The sequence below is a fragment of the Perognathus longimembris genome, chromosome 14 (assembly GCF_023159225.1).
Source record: "Perognathus longimembris pacificus isolate PPM17 chromosome 14, ASM2315922v1, whole genome shotgun sequence".
Taxonomy (NCBI): domain Eukaryota; kingdom Metazoa; phylum Chordata; class Mammalia; order Rodentia; family Heteromyidae; genus Perognathus; species Perognathus longimembris.
In genome coordinates, this window is record NC_063174.1 from 11,880,347 (window position 1) to 11,901,430 (window position 21,084).

General features: G+C 36.1%; 1 protein-coding gene across 1 annotated transcript in view; it reads left to right on the top strand.

The window, feature by feature from the left end:
- The window catches only part of Ttc6 (tetratricopeptide repeat domain 6), a 163,889-nt gene that overhangs the window by 119,731 nt on the left and 23,074 nt on the right, over positions 1 to 21,084 (top strand). The window contains exons 17-25 of the mRNA XM_048361981.1: positions 1,458 to 1,578; positions 3,729 to 3,879; positions 6,918 to 7,000; positions 7,862 to 7,938; positions 8,281 to 8,441; positions 13,508 to 13,642; positions 14,255 to 14,404; positions 15,926 to 16,066; positions 18,189 to 18,302. Coding sequence (XP_048217938.1) covers positions 1,458 to 1,578; positions 3,729 to 3,879; positions 6,918 to 7,000; positions 7,862 to 7,938; positions 8,281 to 8,441; positions 13,508 to 13,642; positions 14,255 to 14,404; positions 15,926 to 16,066; positions 18,189 to 18,302 — 1,133 coding nt within the window. The remainder of the gene's footprint in view (positions 1 to 1,457; positions 1,579 to 3,728; positions 3,880 to 6,917; positions 7,001 to 7,861; positions 7,939 to 8,280; positions 8,442 to 13,507; positions 13,643 to 14,254; positions 14,405 to 15,925; positions 16,067 to 18,188; positions 18,303 to 21,084) is intronic.

Here is a 21,084-nt window from a genome sequence, read left to right on the forward strand (position 1 = left end):
GCATAGAGAGCTGAAGTCACACACAAATATATTTTTCTCATGATGATAAAAACAAAGTATAGAGAGGTTGAGTAATATATTTTAAAGAATAATTTATTTTTCATTTTTCCAGGGCAACAACATAGCAGTTGACTTTTTCCTTGCTAGCCAACAATGCTATGAACTGAGCCATTGAGTTGCCTTCAAATGATTATTTATGGGCAGTTGTTGACACTCTTTACACTTCTCCAAATCCAGTACTGAGGATATTTGTGCGTGACATTGTAAATATTTTTCACAGAAGTTTCCCTTCTTAATGACACTGAGCTTGAGACACTCAAAAGAAATGCATCAAATCTTATGTCAAGCTTGTCTAAATCACTAGCATGCTTTTGAAAGTACGGTGGGAGTCAGCGAGCAGGAGCAGGGCGATGACTGTGGCTGGGTATTGAAGAGAGTTCCACATCTAGAGCACTGCCAGGAAGGTCTCTTTATTCCTTGCTCTAGCTTGTTTTGGTATGTTCATGTCAAGCTGCTTCAATTACAAGTTCTACTTGACTCCGGGCAGCCTCTTTGCAGTTGCCCGTCCTGGCTTATGCATAGGTCTGACCATGATCTAGACCAGTCTTGAGTCTGATGGATGATGAGAGAGTCTTCACAATTATAAGAGGGTAACACCAAGATTGCGCCACTCTGACAGGAATTGGCTTCTAGGCCCCACCTTTGCCCTTACTTGCAATCTAACCCTGGTCAATGTTTGGACATCTGAAAGGTGAGGGGGATTCGCATACTTTGTCATTAGTATTTCTTTCAGATCTAATGAATTTGTGAGCTATATGAGCCACATCATTATGAATCAATAGATTTTCATAAAAAAATACTTATTTTGGAACCAGAAGTCCTGAGTTTTGAACACTGTCCCCAAGCTCTTGTGTTCCAAACTAGTACTTTACTACTTGAGCCACAAGTCTACTTCAAGCTTTTTTTTTTTGGGGGGGGCTGGTCCTGGGGTTTGAACTCAGAGCCTAGTACTGTCGTTGAGCTTTTTCCTTTTGCTCAAGGCTAGCACTCTACCACTTGAGCCACAGCACCACTTCTGGCTTTTTTTGTTTATGTGGTACTAAGGAATTGAACCCAGGGCTTCCTGCATGCTAGGAAAGCACAGTATCACTAAGCCACATTCCCAGCCCACTTCATGCTTTTGGTGGTTAATTGGAGATAAGAGTCTCACATTCTTTCTAGCCCTGCCTGGCTTTGAACTGTGATCCTCAGATCCTCAATATCAATCTTCTGAGTAGCTAGGATTATATGCATGAGCCACCAGTGCTAAGCAATACAATATGTTTTTATATTCACCCTCATAACAGGCATGCTTTATTTTATATGATAGTAAACAAATAAAAATACATATTAGGAATGTTATCTACGTGACAGATAATGTTCAGAAACTGACTGAGGTACTTACTTTTATTTTTAAGCTCTCTTAAATGATGGTTATGAGAATCTTGGGTGTTTTCTACATCGAGGGATCCTGTATACACGTTTGAAACTTTGGAACCTGGCAATCTGTGATTTTGAATCTGTTATTTCTCTGGAAAGGTATGCCTTTCTTTTTGTATTGATTTCACTTGAATGAAATTAAGAAAAGATAAAAAAGTAAAGGCTTTTTCTTCTCATGATTGATAACTTATTAGAAAGTGAGACTGCAATTATAAAATTAAAATTAAAGTAGAATGAGAATATCACTAAGAACAAGGTACTGCTAAAATGGAATTTGTTTGTTTTACTGATTTTGTTGATTTCTGAGGTTTAATGGGTTTGAGAATGATTAAGGCCATGGATAAATCAGTAAGTTATTAGGAGCAGTTTGAAGATAGGCTAGAGCTTTTTGAAGTTAAGTTACTAGAAAACTGTCATCAAGTTTTAAAATTAATGGCAAAATATTCTGCCTGACATATCATTTCTGGATACAAAATACAACTCCATGGAAGGGAAAGTCCTGTTTATGAACACCTGACTTCATTTATTTTGTAAGAACTAAACATGATAGTCAGTAGCCAGATTGCAAAGCACAGAATTTAATTAAACATTTCCTCTTATTTCCAATGATGCATTCATTAAAATGGAAGTTGTCAGAAAGAATAACAAATTATTCTTATTTCATGCTAAGTAACAGATTGTTTTCTTAGCTATCTAAAGGGAACGCTGAACTTGTTTTGGGAAATCATGGAATAATGTTCCATAAAGACCATCAGTTTGGGGCTGGGAATATGGCTTAGTGGTAGAGCACTTGCCTTGCATGCCTGAAGCTCTTGGGTTCGATTCCTCAGTAAACAGAAAAAGCCAGAGTGGCGCTGTGGCTCAAGTGGTAGAGTGCTAGCCTTGAGCCAAAAGAAGCCATGGACAGTACTCAAGCCCTGAGTTGAAGCCCAGGACTGGCAAAAAAAAAAAAAAAGACCATCAGTTTCTTTTGGACATTTTGGAATCAGTAAGAAAGATTTCAGATACAGGGATTAGAAAGTGGATGGTAGGAACTTTGATGTCCAGGTAAAGTGTCTATTGGAAATGTAGTTTCCTTATCTTGAAATAGAAGAATTGAACAAAATAATGTCTAAGGTCATCTCTATACTAAAAATTGTTTGATTTTAAGGAGAAAACCTTTATTTGATATAAAAAAGCAGCTGTGTAAGCACCAATGTGGAGAGAATGCTTATCCCCAAACTAGCAAACCACAGAATGTTACTGTTTTTCACTTTTACTCATAGTCTGAGGTAAAGAAAGTTGAAGAAAAATAATCTTGCAATTCAAGAAATTCAAGATTGTATTAAGGGATAGTAAAGTATTACTGAGTCTGGGAGACTTCACAAATTCTGTTGCTGACACAGACTATGATTGTTATTTCCTACTAAGGATTTTATACATGGTGTTTATAATAAGGAAGTGCAGAGCTGGACACCTGTGGCTCATGCCATAATCCTAGCTATTCAGGAGGCTGAGATCTGAGGATCATGGTTCAAACTCAGCCCAGGGAGGAATGTCTTTGAGAGTCTTATCTGCATTTAACCACCAGGACACTGGAAGTGGAGCTGTGGCTCAAAGTGGTAGAGCATTAGCCTCAAGTAGAAAAGCTCAGTGAAAGCTCCTGGGCTTTTTGAGTTCAAGCCCCATGACTGACAAAAAAAAGTGCAGGATTGAGGTCAGATTTACATGTGGTTAAATGCAACAATCTTAGGAGTATAATTTGATTTGTTTTGATAGATGCATATTACATTTATGTCAAATGTAAAACAACTATACCATGATTATACACCACAGTATATATCATTCCTATCACCTATTAATGTTCAGTTATGTCCCCTCCGAATTAATCACCAAACACCCATAGTTTTGCCTGTTCTTTCATGATAACAACATACTACCATCAGCCTTTCACTAACATGCTACTTGTTAGTTTCATGGTGTCATGTCATGTATCAGCAATTCTTTCCTTTATGTTGCTTGGCTAATAGTTCATTTATAGTTATACAAAAATTATCTATTTTATGTATGGATATTTGGATTGCTTCTAAGTTGGGGCTACTATGAATAAAATTGCTCTAAGCTTAAAAAAAGTGTAGTAAACTAATTTATATTGCATTAGCAAACCATTAAAAACACCTTGATACATAATGATACATCTATTTCATTAAGATTATTCATAACTTAGAATAATAAAGATGCTTAATAAGATTTTATTTCTCATTTTTTAGAACTGTTACTTTGCCTTATATAAACATCGGTCTCGTACAACTGCTTCACTTGGATAACTACACTGAAGCCATTTGGAAGTTTACGGAGGCTCTTAAAATTGACCCTTTGAATATTCAAAGCTATATTTGTAGAGCAGAAGCCTACCATAAGGTATCTAAGGTTTGACAGTCTTGGATTTTAAGAGGCTGAGATCTGTAGGACCATGCTTCACAGCTACTTAAAGGAAAAAAAAGAACCACTGGATATTTCATTTCCAAAATTCCCAGCAAAAAACAAGGCTGGAGTTTTGGTTCAACTGATAGAGCACCAGGCAAGCAATCCTTACAAGGACAAGGCCCTGAGTTCAAATCCCAGTTCTGCCAAAACAAATAATATTTTGGCTACCTGTTCAATGTAATATCTACTGTATCAGTGTATTAATTTCTTTAATAACCATAGAAGCAAATGATTTATGAGCAATGCTAAACCTACAAAGGTAAGTACAAATAGCTACTTATAAAACTTCTAATGATGTGTACACTTTAATGTCTTTCAGTTTTACAATAATATAGTTCCTGTTTAATACTAATTACCAAAGCAGTAATATTTATTGTAGGTAATGTAGTCATGTAAACAATAGTGAGCATTAAATAAGTTAATAAAAATTAAGAAACTAAAAACTATTCATAATTGTATTCTCTGGAGATTGATATCACTGAAATTTTTAGATCTCCCGATCTAGTGTGTGTGTGTGTGTGTGTGTGTGTGTATTGGATTGTAAGCAGGTTCACTGAATGGTTTAAGGTTACCTAAATTACCAAGTATAGTGTGTCTTCATTGTAAAAATTCAGTAAAATCAACTCTATCTAAATCTGACTTCCAAAGATACCCACTGATAACTTCATCTCCAGTTCTCAAATAGACACTGCTTTCCAACTACTCATCACTAGCTGCCCTGTCCAAGACACAGCCATTCCCTACCAAGATTGTTGCAACCACCTGCCGGGCTTCTTCCCTCTGCTCTTCACCACTTTGATGGAACTGTAACACAGCAGACTCCATCCTGCCAAAGCATAGGACATTTTTACTTTTGTGCTCAAAAACAGTTGATAGCTGTCCTTTACCCTTACAATAACCCCCAAATTCAAGTAGTATAAGTATCCACAGGAAGTGGCTCCTCAACATGTTCCTAAAAGTCCCCAGATATGCTAAATCAAGTTTCAATAAGTTTGGTTACACTGTAGTAAAAAACAAATTCAAAATTGCCTTATTAAAACACCAAAAGACTTATTTCTTACTTATCCTACATGTGCCTGGCAGTTCTTGTCTTCATTGTCTGCATCTTAGAACTCCATATGGCTAGAGTCCCACTCAAAGTCCTTACTTTCAAGATGATGGTGGCAAAAATCCATCATTGGCTCAGTGTTGCTCCTATGGGATTCTTGCTCTTGGTCCTGTTGGGGAAGACATGGACATGATTGTAGTGTGTAGGTTTTGTTTTGGTTTTAGTTAATCTAACTCTTCTGATGAACCCGAGACCATTTGGGGACATTTACTCCTACACAATCATAGAAACCAGTACACACACCAGCATGGTAGTGAGAGTTGAGGGCTTATAGTCAATGACTCTTTCTTCTGAGAGGCAAACATCTCTCCACAGTGATAGATGAATATAGTCAGTAAAAAGAATAAACAGAACTATGCTTGCTCACTTGAATTTTCATGAGCTATTCTTTTGTGTAAGAGAAGAAACAGTTAGACAAGAGTTAAAGTGTATACAATATGATTCCATATAAGAAACAATTCCAAATCAAATCCTGTGTATAGATGTATAGAAGACCACATTCATCTACTAGTGGGCGTTTAACCACTACTGAGAATCTAATCTATAGCTGCCTTGAGAGAAAGTTTATATACTTAGAGTGAACCTAGGTTTTACTCAATACATGGAGGTAGACAGATGGTACAACAGGTATAGCAATGTGGACATGTTACAAGATGGCTTATTAATTGCATCAACTGAAATTCCTCAGAAATTGCCAAGTTGTTTACAGAAAACACAATACTTCCTCTCTTTCGGATTTCTTCTTTTGATTCTACCCAGTATTTCTTTCAGACAATTTACATAATATCTGCAGGTGCTATTCACTTCCATGTAGAAATATAAATTTCCATGAACCTCAAGAAAGAGAATGAGGGGCTGGGGATATAGCCTAGTGGCAAGAGTGCCTGCCTCGGATACACGAGGCCCTAGGTTCGATTCCCCAGCACCACGTATACAGAAAACGGCCAGAAGTGGCGCTGTGGCTCAAGTGGCAGAGTGCTAGCCTTGAGCGGGAAGAAGCCAGGGACAGTGCTCAGGCCCTGAGTCCAAGGCCCAGGACTGGCCAAAAAAAAAAAAAAAAAAAAAAAAAAGAAAGAGAATGATGTATTCATATTGCATCTGGTAGTAGTAGATTTTTGTTTTCATCTACGTGTAATAAGACTATGTTTTTGTGACAAGTATTGAATATTTACTTCTCATTGTATATTAATGAAAAATGTATCTTTTTATGTCATTCTTTTTCATGTGTATGTGCTAGTGCAGAAGCTTGAACGCAGATCCTTTAGTGCTTGCTTAGCTTTTTCTACTCAAGGCTGGTACTTTACTGTTTGAGCCACACCTCCATATTCAGCCTTTTGCCGGTTGATTGGAGATGAGTCTCGCGGGACTGTATGCCTTGTCTGGCTTGGAGCCACTGTGGCCTGGCCATATCATTCTTATATTTGCCTTAATCACCATCTTGCCTGGTTTTTTTTTTTCTTTCAAGCCTGGAAGCCTGGTCCCCGTCTCCATTTTTGTTTAGTGGTATTGACTTTTACTTTTCACTTTACCTTCTTTTGCATATGGGCTGATTAAAGATAATTGAAGTTTGGTGAAATAGACATTATATTTGAGTGAAAAAAAGAAAACCTGAAAGAAAGAGCACATATAAACCAGAACGTGTAACATAATTATATTAATGTAAAATGATTATTAAGTGGGTATGTATAATCATTCTTTTGCTTTCACTTCTCTATACCCTATTTGCTTTGATGATTTTTAAGAAAATCCTCTGTATTAAGATATCCCTGCAAAACAAAAATTACAGTAATATGTTGGAAGGGATAAACATCAAAGAGAAAGTAATTAGTTTCATTAGAACCTGTTTCTATGTATCACTCAACAGTTACATAACTTGCACAAGGCAGTAAGGGAGTTATCGCGTGCTATCCACCTTCAGCCGGATGGAATCCAATTATACATAATAAGGTAGGAGTGTAAGCATCAAATTGTTCTAGGGGTAACTTAGAATCTGAATAATCTACTGGGATTGTTTATTCTCCCTTACTCTTCCAGTCTCCTCATTTTATGTTTAATCTTCAAGCAATGCTCTATCTTCCAACATGTGCATCCAGTTTGTGTTAAAATTAAGAGAATTTAGAATATAAGGTAACCAGATTTTCCCCTTTGTTGTATCTTTACATCAGAACACAAATGGTGAGTGCTACATTTCTGAGGCCTTTCTAAACGGCTAGTTATCTATCAAGTATCTCATGACAGTGAATGTGATAAATACATTTTGAACTTTGACTTTGATTGTGTCCACAGGGTTACCAAACTAACTGTCAGTTAATACAGTGGAAAAAAGAGTGACACATAGAATATCAAATTTAGTAGGTGTTACTATTTAAAAAAAGATCCTTTGTGGGTTATCACTACCAAAAATGTAACCTCTCAGATTAATAGGATAGAATGGAATGAATGCTTTCTGATAAGGGCTTGCTTTGTGTTTTAGCTCTTGAGCCACATTTTAGAAATGTATGTAAATACATCTTAATGTATTTAATGTTCCATAAACTTTACCTTTAAATGATTTCTCAGCAATAAAGTACAATATCTTAAACATAAATAGGTACAAAAAGAGATCCAAATATTTTCTTCTCAGTATCGCATTTTCAAAATTATCTCTTTATCATATCACCATATTGAGTGGCTTTTTATGCTTCCCTATGTAAATATGAATGACTACACTATAATCCTAAAATATTAAGGGCTTGATTATAAGATGTTTGAGTGTGGAAAACAAGATTTGTAGCTGCTTAGAATAAAAAAAGCTACTGTTTCTTCCAGAGGACAATACCTTCTTTCAATGAAGTGTTTTGACCTTGCAAAGTTCACTATTTATCAAGTGGCAGAAATGAACAAAGGTAAGTGTAATTAACACAAAATTAATATTGTTTTAACTTAATACTTCTTCAAAATTTTCTAGTCCTTGTAATACCTATATATTAATAGCCAGAAAGCTTCACTTGATAAAGTCCTTGAAGTTCGTGTATGTAGTTTGATTCATAGTATAGCAATTTTATTACAAACTTACAGTTTTACTCTTTTGGTTTATTGTTTTCTGGTAGTACATACATTTTTAGTGTAATATTCATTTGTTCATTCATATGAGAAAAATGATGGAATTCTGTGATGTTCTTAAAATAATTCTAGTCTAAGTCCTCAATACTTGGCAAAACCGTGGATAAATGTTCCTTCTTTTTTAGGTGCCATTGAGTTGAGTCCCGTACAGCAAGCACTCATTTATTCATTTTGTGAAAACCACGACAAAGCCATTCAGGTCTTGGATGGGGTCGTGTGGAATAAACCAGAGTTCACCATGTACGCCTTGTTAGCAAAGGCCCAAATGAAGGCCAGGAAAATCAAGGTGAGAAGTCTATGATTACTGTTTGTTAAACCAAGCAATGGAATTAATAGGCTGTGTTAGCAGTGTTAGCATAAGACATTTAAATATTACTGTTACAAAACTACATGGCAGTTTCATTTTATGTGTTATTTAGTTTTACTCGTGCCCATTATACTATTTATTCATTCTTCTATTAACTAACACATAGGGTATTTCATTTTCTTTCTTCTTGAGACAACTGCTCCAAATATTGTATCTCATGTCTTTTATTAATAAGTATGGTAGTTTTTTAAATGCTATATTCCTGGAATAGACTTGCTAGTATGTAGAGAGGACACATTTTCCTTAGGGTTGTTAGAACTTCCTCTCCCCTCTGCCAGCATATGAGGGTTTCTGTTGATCTCCAACCTCTATGATAAATGAAAATGGCAGACTGAAAAAAGATTTTTATTGGAAAGGTGGTGAGCAGGGGGGTTACAGTTACATAGGTAAGGTAATGAGTACATTTCTTTTTAAACACTGTTACCCCCTCCCTCATTTTCTCCCAATAACCCTTCCCTACTCCTCCCCCGCCCCCAAGTTGTAAGGTTCATATCCCATAGTGTCAAGTAAGTATCAATGTTGCATTAGTTCGTCCTTTGTTCTGCTGTTTCTGTGATTCCCTTTCCCTTCCACAGATAAAATAATCTTATATACAGGACACAAAGTTCAGGAAACTAAGAGAAATGAAAAAAAGAAAAACTACATACAAGGCATAATAAGAACCTCTTGTTCCCATATCTTGGAGTTCATGTTGATATACTTCATTGTATATGGACCTATGCACAAAGAAATTGGGTTATTGAGATCCCCTGTTAAGAATGTCGTAGACATATTCTATTTCTTACAAATGAGGGATACAATGCAACCTACTTTGGGGGAACTTTTTTTTATTTTTGAGTTCTAAGTATATTTTAGATTTGAGGCCCTTGACTGTTGTATGGCCAGAAAAGATCTCCCAGTCTGAGGGCTTTCTGCTGATCTTGTTAGCTATATTATTTGCTGTGCAAAAGCTCTGCAGTTTTATGCAATCCCATTTGTACATCTTTTCTTTGATTTGCCATGTTTCTGGGCCTTTCTGTCCATTTCTTATATACATCTTTATTTGTCTTGTTCTTCTTGATTTTTTGGCATTAAAAAGATAAATTCTATTTACTAATGCTCGGTTGCATACCATGTATCTTCTCAGGATTTGTGACTTATCTTTTTATTGTCTTGTGTCTTTGGATTATGAATCCTTTTGTGTTCAAGCCCTGGTCCTAGGGCTTGAACTCAGCCTGGGTGCTGTCCCTGAGCTTTTGTGCTCAAGGCTAGTGCTCTACCACTCTTTCTGGCTTTTTTCATGCTTAATTGGAAATAAGAATCACACAGACTTAACCTATTTGGGCTGACTCTGAGCCATGATCCTCAGATCTCAGCCCCCTGAGTAGCTAGCATTACAGGTGTGAGCCACCAGTATGTGGTCTTAATTTTTATGTTGTTAAATATATTTATACTTAGCTTTATGTTAAGACTTTGAAAAATATTAAGAACTTCTCTGTGCTGAGATCATTAAGACATTATGCTATACTTTCTTTTACTATACATATGTATTTATTGTAAAGGTGATGTACAGAAGGGTTAAAGTTATATAAGTCAGGCAATGAGTACAGTTCTTTTTGAACACCCCTCTCCTTGCTCTCTCTTAGTTTTTTCCTCCCATCCCCATCCACAGGTTGTATAGTTTATTTCAACATAGTGTCTAGTGAGTATCACTGCTGCATTTCTTCATCTTTTGTATTGCCTCTTCTTACCCTCCATAGATTAAACTTAGTAACAAGACACAAGATAAAGAAAGCAAAATATCAATCAAGAAAAAAAAAACACCCTCTTGTTTCCATTTCTTGAGGCTCATTTGAATGAATACTATTTTACATGACCATTTGTGATCCTCTCCTAAAAATGTCCTCCTTTGGTCTAACTATGGATGTCTAGAGACCTGTGTAATTTATCATGTCCCAGTGTATTTTTTGTCTTTTACCAGCCAGTGTGTTTGCTTGTAGATTTATAAGCACATTCTAGTTATCACAAATGAGGGAAAACATGCAGCCTATGTTTCCTTGCATCTGTCTTGCTTTGCTTAATATAATTTTTCCAAATCTTTTCATTTCCTTACAAATGGTACAATATCATTCTTTTTGATGGATGAGTAGAATTCCATTGTGTATATATACCACATTCTCTTGATCCATTTGTCTGGATTGATTCCATATCTTGGCTATGGTAAGCAAAGCTGCAATGAACATGGTTGTGCTAGTAGCTTTAGTTTTTTTTTAGTTTTTTTTTTTTTTTTTTTTTTTTGCCAGTCCTGGGGCTTGGACTCAGGGCCTGAGCACTGTCCCTGGCTTCTTTTTGCTCAAGGCTAGCAGTCTGCCACTTGAGCCACAGCACCCCTTCTGGCCATTTTCTGTATATGTGGTGCTGGGGAATTGAACCCAGGGCCTCATGTATACGAGGCAAGCACTCTTGCCACTAGGCCATATCCCCAGCCCGTGCTAGTAGCTTTAGTGTGGATTTGTTTGTAGCCTATGGATAAATGCCCAGGAGTGTAATTGCTGGGTCATAGAGAAGCTCTGGAAATATTAAATTTTGATTTTCGATTTAGATTTTATTTTTAAATTTAAAAGAAACCTTTAAGTTTTCTTTAACTGATACATAAAAACCCCATAGATTTGTTACAATAGTGGGGTACCATGAGATGTTTCAATTCCTATATATATTGCAAAATGTTGACATTTATTTACGAAGAAAATGCTCAAAATTATTTTTTCCAGCTTTTAAGAATGAAACAATACATTATTATTATCCATACTACTATGCTTTTGTGCAATAGAACACCAATTTTGGTGGTCTTGCTCGCTTCTAACTGTATTGATCAACCTTTCCTCATCCTTCTCCTGGCCCTCTTTCCTCAGCCTCTGCTAGCCAACAGTCCATGTTCACCTTCTAGGAGCTCAATTTTCTTCCATTCCATGTATGAGTGAGATTATGTAGTCCACTTCAGTTTATGTCTTTGGCTTAGTACACTTAGAATAATGGCTTTTAAGACACAACTCGACAACCTTTTATTAAGACCTTAGAAAGATCCTAAGACCATAGTATTTAGTCACTCTACTCCTTTTTAAGAGTTTAAGAAAATACAAGTCAGTTGCTCACTCCTGCAATCCTAGCTATTTAGGAAGCTGAGATCTGAGAATCATGGTTTGAAGTCAGTCAGGGCTGGGAAGTCCAAGAGACTCGTCCCCCCCCCCCCATTATATACTTATTACTATCTTTAAGTAATTGTAAAAAAGGAGTTGCCATTTAACAAAGCAGTTTATGAATACAACATATCTTCATCTATGAGACTTTTTATCCAGTATTTCTGCTCCAATTAAGCATCAGAAAGTAGAGCTGTGGCTGAAGTAGTAGAACACTAACCCAGAGCAAAAAGCACAGGCACAGTGGCCCCAGAGTGCAAGACTGGCACAAAAAAAAACCCTCAACAACAACAACAACAAAAGAATTTGCCTTAAAAATCTTAATCAAACAAGATCTCTGAAAGCTTAAGAAGGTCAAGGATTTCAGAAACAGGCCAAAGTAGAGAATAAAATTCCCTGCCAGAATCAGTGGACATGGCTTTTGTGTGATGGAGAGAATGAATGTCTGTGGAAGATATGAGAGGTCTTTAAAGTTCTTAAGCAAAGCTTTTCTTCAGAACTCATTTTGGACTAAAAGAGTACAAATCAGAAGGCTTTCAGACTTCTAGATCATCCTGGCAGGAAGCAGATTCATAGAAGAACTCAGCTGCAAACATTTTCAACCTTTTACATAAAAAGGAACCCAGAGAGCAAAATCAGCAACCCGTGGGATATGACCAAGAGCCCCAGAGAATTATTCCCACACACAGAAATCTAATTAAGGGACTATGGACATTTGCCTAAGTGGATTTCAGAGCTGTCATGGATTGGTGATGCATTTTAATCCGTCTGTTTTCTACTTCTTACCGTGTGTGTGTGTGTGTGTGTGTGTGTGTGTGTGTGTGTGTGTGTGTGTGTGTGTTTAATTGGAGATAAAAAATCTCATGGCCTTTCTAAGTTGGCTTTGAACTCTCAGATCTCAGCCACCTCAGTTGCTAGGATTACCAGTGTGAACCACTAGTGCCTAGCAATCCCACCTTTCCCCCAAGCCCCAAGTCCTGGGGCTTGGATTCAGGGCCCAAGCTCATTTTCCCTCCTTGCTCTCAGCTGGCACTCTATAATTTGAGCCATGTTTCCAGCTTGGAATTTTGCTGCTGTTTTGCAAAGTAAATACAGACAGGGAACAGTAAAAATAGTATATGCATGTTAAATCTATTAGGCAATTTAACACAATTAAGAAATGGAATAACAAATATTTGTTTTTCTGCATGTATATGTGATTTTTAAAATTACTAAATGATATTTGTATTTCTAATATCAAACTAATTTCTCATTAATGTGTTTCTATTTTAACTCAAAAATTTAAATGGGTGATTTTTTTTGTGTGTGTGCTTGTTTTGGGGCTTGAGCTCAGGGCTTGAATGCTATCTCTGAGCTTTTTGGCACAAGGCTAACACTCTACCCCTTGAGCCACAACTCCATTTCCGTATTAGATATGATGAATACTTTTACTACTCAATGTAGTGGCTCTCTAATATTCTTTTCAGGGAAAATACTAGGTAATTATTAATAAACCTGTGCACGAGTTTAATCCTGACTTATAAAGAAAATACCCTTAATCGCTGTAAAAACCCACATCTGCTCATTGTCTAGGTCTGTATTTATAGGATGGACACATGGGTGGACTGATAGGATGGACTCACTGGGCTCTTATTGAGGAACTTGGGTAGAGACAATGTCTGTGGCCTCTGTGCACCTGTGTATACACATGTGAAGTGAGAGGTGTATTGCAGTGGGCTCTGTGATCCTTTGCATATTTAAGGCTGTAATGTTAAATAAATATTAGGAAGAGGCGTTCCTTTCATCTCTTCTTTTTTAAAATCTTTATAGGAAGCTATAAAAATGTTTAAGAAGGCATTGGAAGTATATTTCCTTTCTGATAAAGATCTAAGTGCCGTAGCTACTTCAGCAGACTGTCTGTATAACTTGGGTGTTTGCTACATGGAAGAAGGCAACTACCAAATGGTATTGTATGTAAAACCAAAACATCTAAATGTAGGAAATTATTATTGAATAATATTTTCACTGCATGGATAGGACGTACTAAATTTTAAGTAAACCAAGTGCTTCAATATGCTATAGAATAAATGAAAAGTGATTTGAATATTTGATTTCCATTATTTCCATCAATAACTCAAACCAGATTGAAACTGGCTAAAAGATTCATTGAAAATTTTTAGCATTTTACTGTTTTGAAATTTTCTATTTATATATCTGCTATAGTTCTTGCCTATCATGGAAAATGAATTTTGCTGGTGTAGTTTCTTTGAAGAAATAAAATCCAAATAATAATTATTAAAATTATACCCCAAAGCATTGAAATCTAACAATGTTTATTTCAAGATTTTAATTTAGAAAGAAATAGATACTTAGTTATAAGAAACCTGACATTTTCTAAACATTATTTTTGTTTGCTCCACAAAATTCAGTGGGAGAATGTTTTATATGATCAGAAAGCCAGAACCCAAACCAAAAACAGAGTGAAACCTTTAGTAATAGATATATAGTATACTAAACTTTCAAAATAGTATATACCATCACTAAGCGATTTGTGCTTTTAACAATATACTCTTCTAGGCTTTTGAGTCTTTTTCAAAGGCTGTGAAGGCAAATCCTGACTTTTCAGAAGCTTTTTATCAACGAGCACTTTGCAAAGTAAAACTCCAGAAGGATAACTCAATTATGGATTTTAATCGTGCAATTACCCTCAACCCTAAACATTACCAGGTATTTGAATAAATGATATCGGTGATTTAAAAAGTATGTTCATTTTGACAATATCAGATTTTTTTATATTATTGCTACTAATGTTAAGTAATTTGTTACTTATATTTACTTTTCAACTACTGCATTTTGATAATCCAAATATCTATACTTCTCCTTGAAAAATAAGTGTTATTTCCTGAATTGGAAACATGGCTCAGGTAGTATAGCACTATTCAAGCAAGCAATCTAAGGAAGAACAATAACTTGGTCAGTTCATATTCCAGAACTACAAAAGAGTATTATTTGTAATAGGGGTATTAATTCTGAAAATGTGATTTGACATTATGATATGCTTACATACATTGCTAGTACATCAGTTGATCTATTAAATACTTTTGGTGCATATATTTTTAGCAATTTTTTCTGTTGCATTTGATGCCACATTGGTATCTTGCTTTTAATAGACTATGGAAACAACACAGAAGTAAATAGGTAAAATTTGGTGGAGACTCATTTGTGGAAGTCTATGACCTTTCCGTGTGTTTACTTGTAGATTTATAGGAACATTCTACTCACAACAAATGAGGGAAGCCATGCAACCTATTTTCCCTTGGGTCTGGCTTACTTCACTTACTATAATAAATTTTTCCAAGTATTTCCTTTTCCATACAAATGGTACACTTATATATGATAAATTATACAGGAGTCTAGATATTCACACAATGAGACTAAAGGAAGATATTTTTCAGCAAGGATCACAAAGGCTCAATAACTATGTGCACATGATCATATAAAATGATGTTCATTGAAATGAATTCCAAAAAACAGACACCAGAATTTTCTATTGTTTTGCTTCTTTTTCTTCTTTGTTGCCATTTTTTCTATACCTTTTGTCTTGCATCTAAGTTTATTTGTTTTGGAGATGATAAGAGGGGGGAACCAAAATGGTGGGACAAAAGCTGAACGAATATAGCAGTGATACTCTTATGTTGTATGTAGTGGGGTTGCTAGAGAAAAAAATGGAGAAAATGAGGGAAGGGGTGACACTGTTTAAAGAGAAATGTACTCCTTACCTGACATATGTAACTGTAACCCCTCTGTACATCACCTTTACAATAATACAAAAAAACTGTGACATTTGAGTTGGTTAAGTCCTACATGATTTTATGAAATGACTCTAATCTTAGATAGTAATATGCCGATGTAGGCGCATGCCCAGGAGGTACTCACTGTGAGACACAGTACGTGAAGGATCACAACCTATTCCCAATAGTTCAGGAAAAAAAATAGTTAAAAGAAACATGGCGGGCAAATGTTAGAAATTATTGAGTCTGGGTAGCAGGCCTTATAACTCACCCTTATTGTGGTGACTGTTAAACTCTTATTTCATATGAAATACTTTCAAATGATATTGAGGAAAGCATTGCTTTAATACCATCTTGGAATGATATAGACTAGTTTAAATTTTCATATATTTTGGCAAAACTGATGATTTTTACCAACACACTTCTTTCTGCCTTCCTCTTTTCTTTCTCTGGCAAGGCATATTTAAGCCGAGTAGCCTTCTATGGTTCTCAGGGCAGGTATTCTAAGGCAATTTTGAATTGTAACGAGGCCATCAAGATTTATCCTCAGAGTGTGCGGGCCTACCTCTACAGAGGAGTTCTGAAGTACTATAGCAAGGTAGGCCTTTTCGGTCTGATTCACTAAAATTTAGAGTTGGTAGATTCTCTGGGTATTAAATAGAGACTCACTTTTATGATAGAATTACTGTGAAATGAAAAGATAAACTACACAAGATACGTTTTCACAATGCATCAAAAAGAACAGTATCCCGCAAAATACAATACTTTTTTTTGCTCATCGGTTATGGGGCTTGAACTTGGGGCCTGGGCACTGTTCCTGAGTTTTTTCGCTCAAGAATAGTGCTCTACCACATTGAGCCACAGCGATTTTCTGGTGGTTAATTGAAGCTAAGTGTATCGTTGCCTGGGCTGGCCTTGAACTGTGATCCTCAGATCTCAGCCTCCTGAGTAGCTAGGATTACGGGTGTGAGCCACCAGTGCCCAGCAAGAATGCATTTTTGTTTAGTTTTCATTCTTTGTGGTAGTACTGGCGCTTGAACTCAGGATTTTGCACTTTCACTTGCCCTTTTTGTTCAGGGCTGGTACTCTATCACTTGAGCCATATCTCCACTTCTGACTTTTTGTTGACTAATTGGAGATGAGTCTTTTTTTTTCTTTTTAACTGTTTCTTTGTGGTTTTTTTTTTTTTTTTTTTTTTGGTCTTTTCTGTTTTGGTACTGGGGAATGAACCCAGGACGTTGCACTTGCTAGGCAAGTGTTTTGCCACTGAGATACATCCCAGCCCAGAGATAACAGTCTAGTAGACATTTATTCATAAACTTAGCCTACTAAGTAGTGAGGATTCCAGGAATGAGCCAGCCGTGCTATGCATAAGAATATTTTTTGATATTGACATTAAAAATGGTCATTTATTTCTATTAACAAAATATTACATATTCATTATAAATGTGGAAGGAAAGAAAGTGTTATTATCTTGCTGCTGGATTATAATTCCTGAGGAAAGTATGGAGTGTTTTCATTTAGCCTTTTATTTTCCTGATAATATATAACATGGGATTATACCATTTACGTAACATATGCTGTTTATTGATTTTTTTCTACTTAATCTTTGAAAGTATCATTTATGGGATGGCATCATGTTCCACTGTATTTTTTTTTTTGTAATTTGTTTTTAACCATGTAATTCTTCCAGTGACTTTTTTTTGTTTTGTTTTGTTTTGTTTTTGCCAGTCCTCGGCCTTGGACTCAGGGCCTGAGCACTGTCCCTGGTTTCTTTTTGCTCAAGGCTAGCACTCTGCCACTTGAGCCACAGCGCCACTTCTGGGCATTTTCTATATATGTGGCGCTGGAGAATCAAATCCAGGGCTTCATGTAAAAGAGGCAAGCACTCTTGCCACTAGGCCATATTCCCAGCCCTTAACCATGTAATTCTTAGACACATGGTATGTTTAACTTTTTTTCTATTTTAGTCACTATAGTTATATGCAATTGAGAATAAACTCATTGCTCAAGTTTATAATTGGTTTCTAAATTCCTGGCCTAAAGGATGAGAACATCACTCTTGACCTGTGAAGTTGTGTGGAGTATTTTGTTTCTCCCTCTCTTCTTTTGACTTTTATTTTGTAGCTGTTTCATATAAAATATCTTGCAAATAACACCCCCAAGCAAAGAATTGGAATTATGTATTAATTTTTGGAAAATTATCACATATAAAATAAATGATTAAAAAGGACATGGAAGTGGGTGTGGCCAGAAAACAAAGTGACTATGTGATGTGTCAGAAAATGTGACAAGCGTCCACCTGCTCTGGTGATGTTTGCTGGAGAACAGAGGGTTGATTCCCTCTTACCAACAAGCATAACTGTCTCCATGCCAAACAGCAACATTGGCAAGAACTGCCTACATCGGAACGAACAATAGAAGAGGTGACATTGATCATGATGCAGTGTATGTACACACTGTTATTCAGAACTGAAACCTCTTTGAACAACTACTTAAAGATAAAAACATAAAAAAGCAATGAAAAGTGTTAGCATCTTTGATTTTATTTATAGATGAAAACATCATAAGAATTCTTACCAGGAATAAAATCATGATAACCTCATGAAAGATTAGTTTGACTTTCATAATTTTACAGGTGATAACCCAGAAAACGGATAGGATCAATAATTTATTTTATATTTAAATTTTACTCTTCTCGATTTTCTGTTTCTTTGTAGAGTTACAAGCTAGCTATTACAGATTTAAGTACTGCTGTGACCATGGACAAAAACAATTATGTCTCATTTTATAACAGAGCATTATGCTATACCAAGATAGGAGAGCTCCAATTGGTAAGATGGCCGTTTTAATAAAGAACAAATTTAAAGCATTTGATAAACAATGATTCAATGGTTTCTTGAATTCAATAAGCAATTAGTATATAACCTTTTGGAATAACATTTTAAAATATTGTAATAAAAAACACATTAAAGCCTCAGAAAAGTATTTTCTTATTAGCTCTGCCATAAGTTTGGAGTCATGAGTGTACATACATAAAACCTAAGAACTGTTTCAATCTTATTGATTTCTTTGCTAGTGCTTACCAAGTTTGCTTAAACAATTTCTGTAGTAAGCCAAATGAAAATTTAATTTTATAATGTTTATATCAACATTAGAAGCATGTGTAAATTAAAGTATATGACATGAATACCATCTCAGTGTGTTACTGATATACTGTCTGTAGAGTTTTATAGCAGTGATCAATAAGCAATATTGTTGCTCCCCAGTTTCAACATTAGCTAGGGACGATCAGACAGGTCATCTTTGTAGTCTTGAAACTATACGTTCAGTGGGAAGTATGGAATAATGACTTCTACTCATAAGGATACCTGGCCAGGAATCTGCCTGTGTACTTTATATTATGGCTGTAGTGAGCATCATTCTCCATTTATTTTGAACAAGGATTGACCTGTACAAATTCTCATGTTTCCTAGTTGTACCTTCATCTCCTTACCCCTCCTCAGTATGCTTATTTCCCATCGGGAATTCATCAAAGCGCTCCTGTTGCTTCCTCTCCTCTTGCCTTTCTTTCTGACGTTCATGCCCTCCCCTTCCTCATTTCCACCCTCTCCAGTAATGGAGAGTGTGAAGGAGGGTTCCAGTTCTGGAACCTTTCTCTAAAGCATTTCTTCACATTCCTGCTGTGTTGTGGAGACACACTCCTCAGGCTTTCTGGAGTTTATTTAAATCTGTAACAAAATATTTAGAAATTAAAAAAAATACCAAATCCAGGAGGAAAAGTTGAGAAATACTGTTTTTTACCAAAGAGGGTAAAATTACTGACAACTTACACTGTCAAGTTTCCTTGAGAAATGTTGACAAATGAATAAGTGATTTTTTTAACCAGGGAGCTGTTGGGTTCAAGGAATTAATGGAAGGATCATTCATCAGTGACCCTCATGCCAGGCATCGCTGAGGATTCCCTCCATTCCCCCACTTCTGCCAGAAAGGGAGCCCGGAGGCCAACAACAATGGGTTGTGTGGGGAAGGAAGCCTTAGTAACAAATTAGTTGTGATTTTAAAGCTGCTGGTGCTTCGAAGCATTCACTTTCCTTTTGTGAATAAGGTAATGGAAATAAGGAAGGGTTAGGACACAAAGTCACACCGGGATGTATAGGTTGGTTTTTTTCTGAGTTGACAGTCTTTAGGTGGCCTTGTAAAGCCATTTGACTCCAGTATATGGAAAGGCTGTCATTTTGTAGTGTCACCTTCTCCCTTTTGCCTTCCTTCACCTTTACTCAGCATTTCTCCCACCAAGAGGCTGAGAAACTATAACAGAATAAAAACCAAGTGCCTTTCTAGAAAAATTATACTTGGGCATTTTCCCAAAATACGGTTTCTTAAAAAGCTCAAGAAAGATGACTTCTGATTCTATCATTCTATATTAATAAAAATGATAACACTCACATTTTATTAAAGTTTATCATGTGACAGGGCATGGGCTAAATGCTTTACTAACACACAGTCAAAATATTTCTGAGTGGATTCTTACAATATATTGCATTTTTAATATTTCAGTTTTACAGATAAGGAGACAGGCTTAAGGCTCAGTTAATGCCGCTAAACTGTGGTGCTAGTAATAATTTCAGAGAATGATAAGAATCCAGTCAAAGCTAAGCCCCTCATTGTCTTAATCAAAACCCCTGAGCTGAATGTGATAGGGCATGGCTGTAATCTTAGGCTGAGGCATAACAATCAGGAGTTCAAGTCCAGCCTGGGCTACATGATATGCCCCTTTCTTAAAACAAAAGAAAACAAAACCCCAAACAACAGAAACACCCTTTGTTCTCCATCCCCACTGACTCTCACAAAATTTTACTCCTGGGCCTTGGTTTCCTCTTGAATCCCACATTCCACTACTTCACCCTCTAAAGCATTTTGCAGGCTTTCCACTCTGCAATTCTATGAAAGCGTTAGACAATCTGTGGCTAACATTCTGGGGTTTATTATTTTTCAAGGATTACTAATAATTTTTTGTAGCCCTGACAATTTTTTAAATTTATAATTATGCCACAGCATACATGTAGGATATTTAATTGACACCGGAGTGTCCAATCAGGAAATGCTAGAGGTAGGCAAATGAGCAAGAAGTAAAATGTTATTTATTTTCATTTCCAGTTAGCAGGTTCTTTAGGGATACATGATTGAAGCCTTTTATGATCAAAGCATAAATCTGTCTTAGAAAAAAAAATGTTTACTAGCAAAGTGATTTTGCACGCTCGATTCCAACCCACATTTTGCATGCTTCCTGGATCTGATGCAGGGGGAGAGATGAGTAAAGCTTTACTTATTCACTGAAAGAATGGAAAATGTAAAAGTAAAGTCTTTCGAGTGGATTTTTTTTCTCGGCTTAGAGAAGAGCTTTAAAAAAATAATGAGTATACCTAACAAAATTATTTAAAAGTAACTTTCCTACAAGTGCTTGTAAGTTTTATTAATATCCATTTTCACTGACTTGTGATTTATTCATTTGGTCGAAATTTACTGAAGTGAGGAGCTAGTGGCTCACACCTGTAATTCTAGCAATTCAGGAGGCTGATATCTGAGGATTGAGGTTCAAAGCCAGTTCAAGAG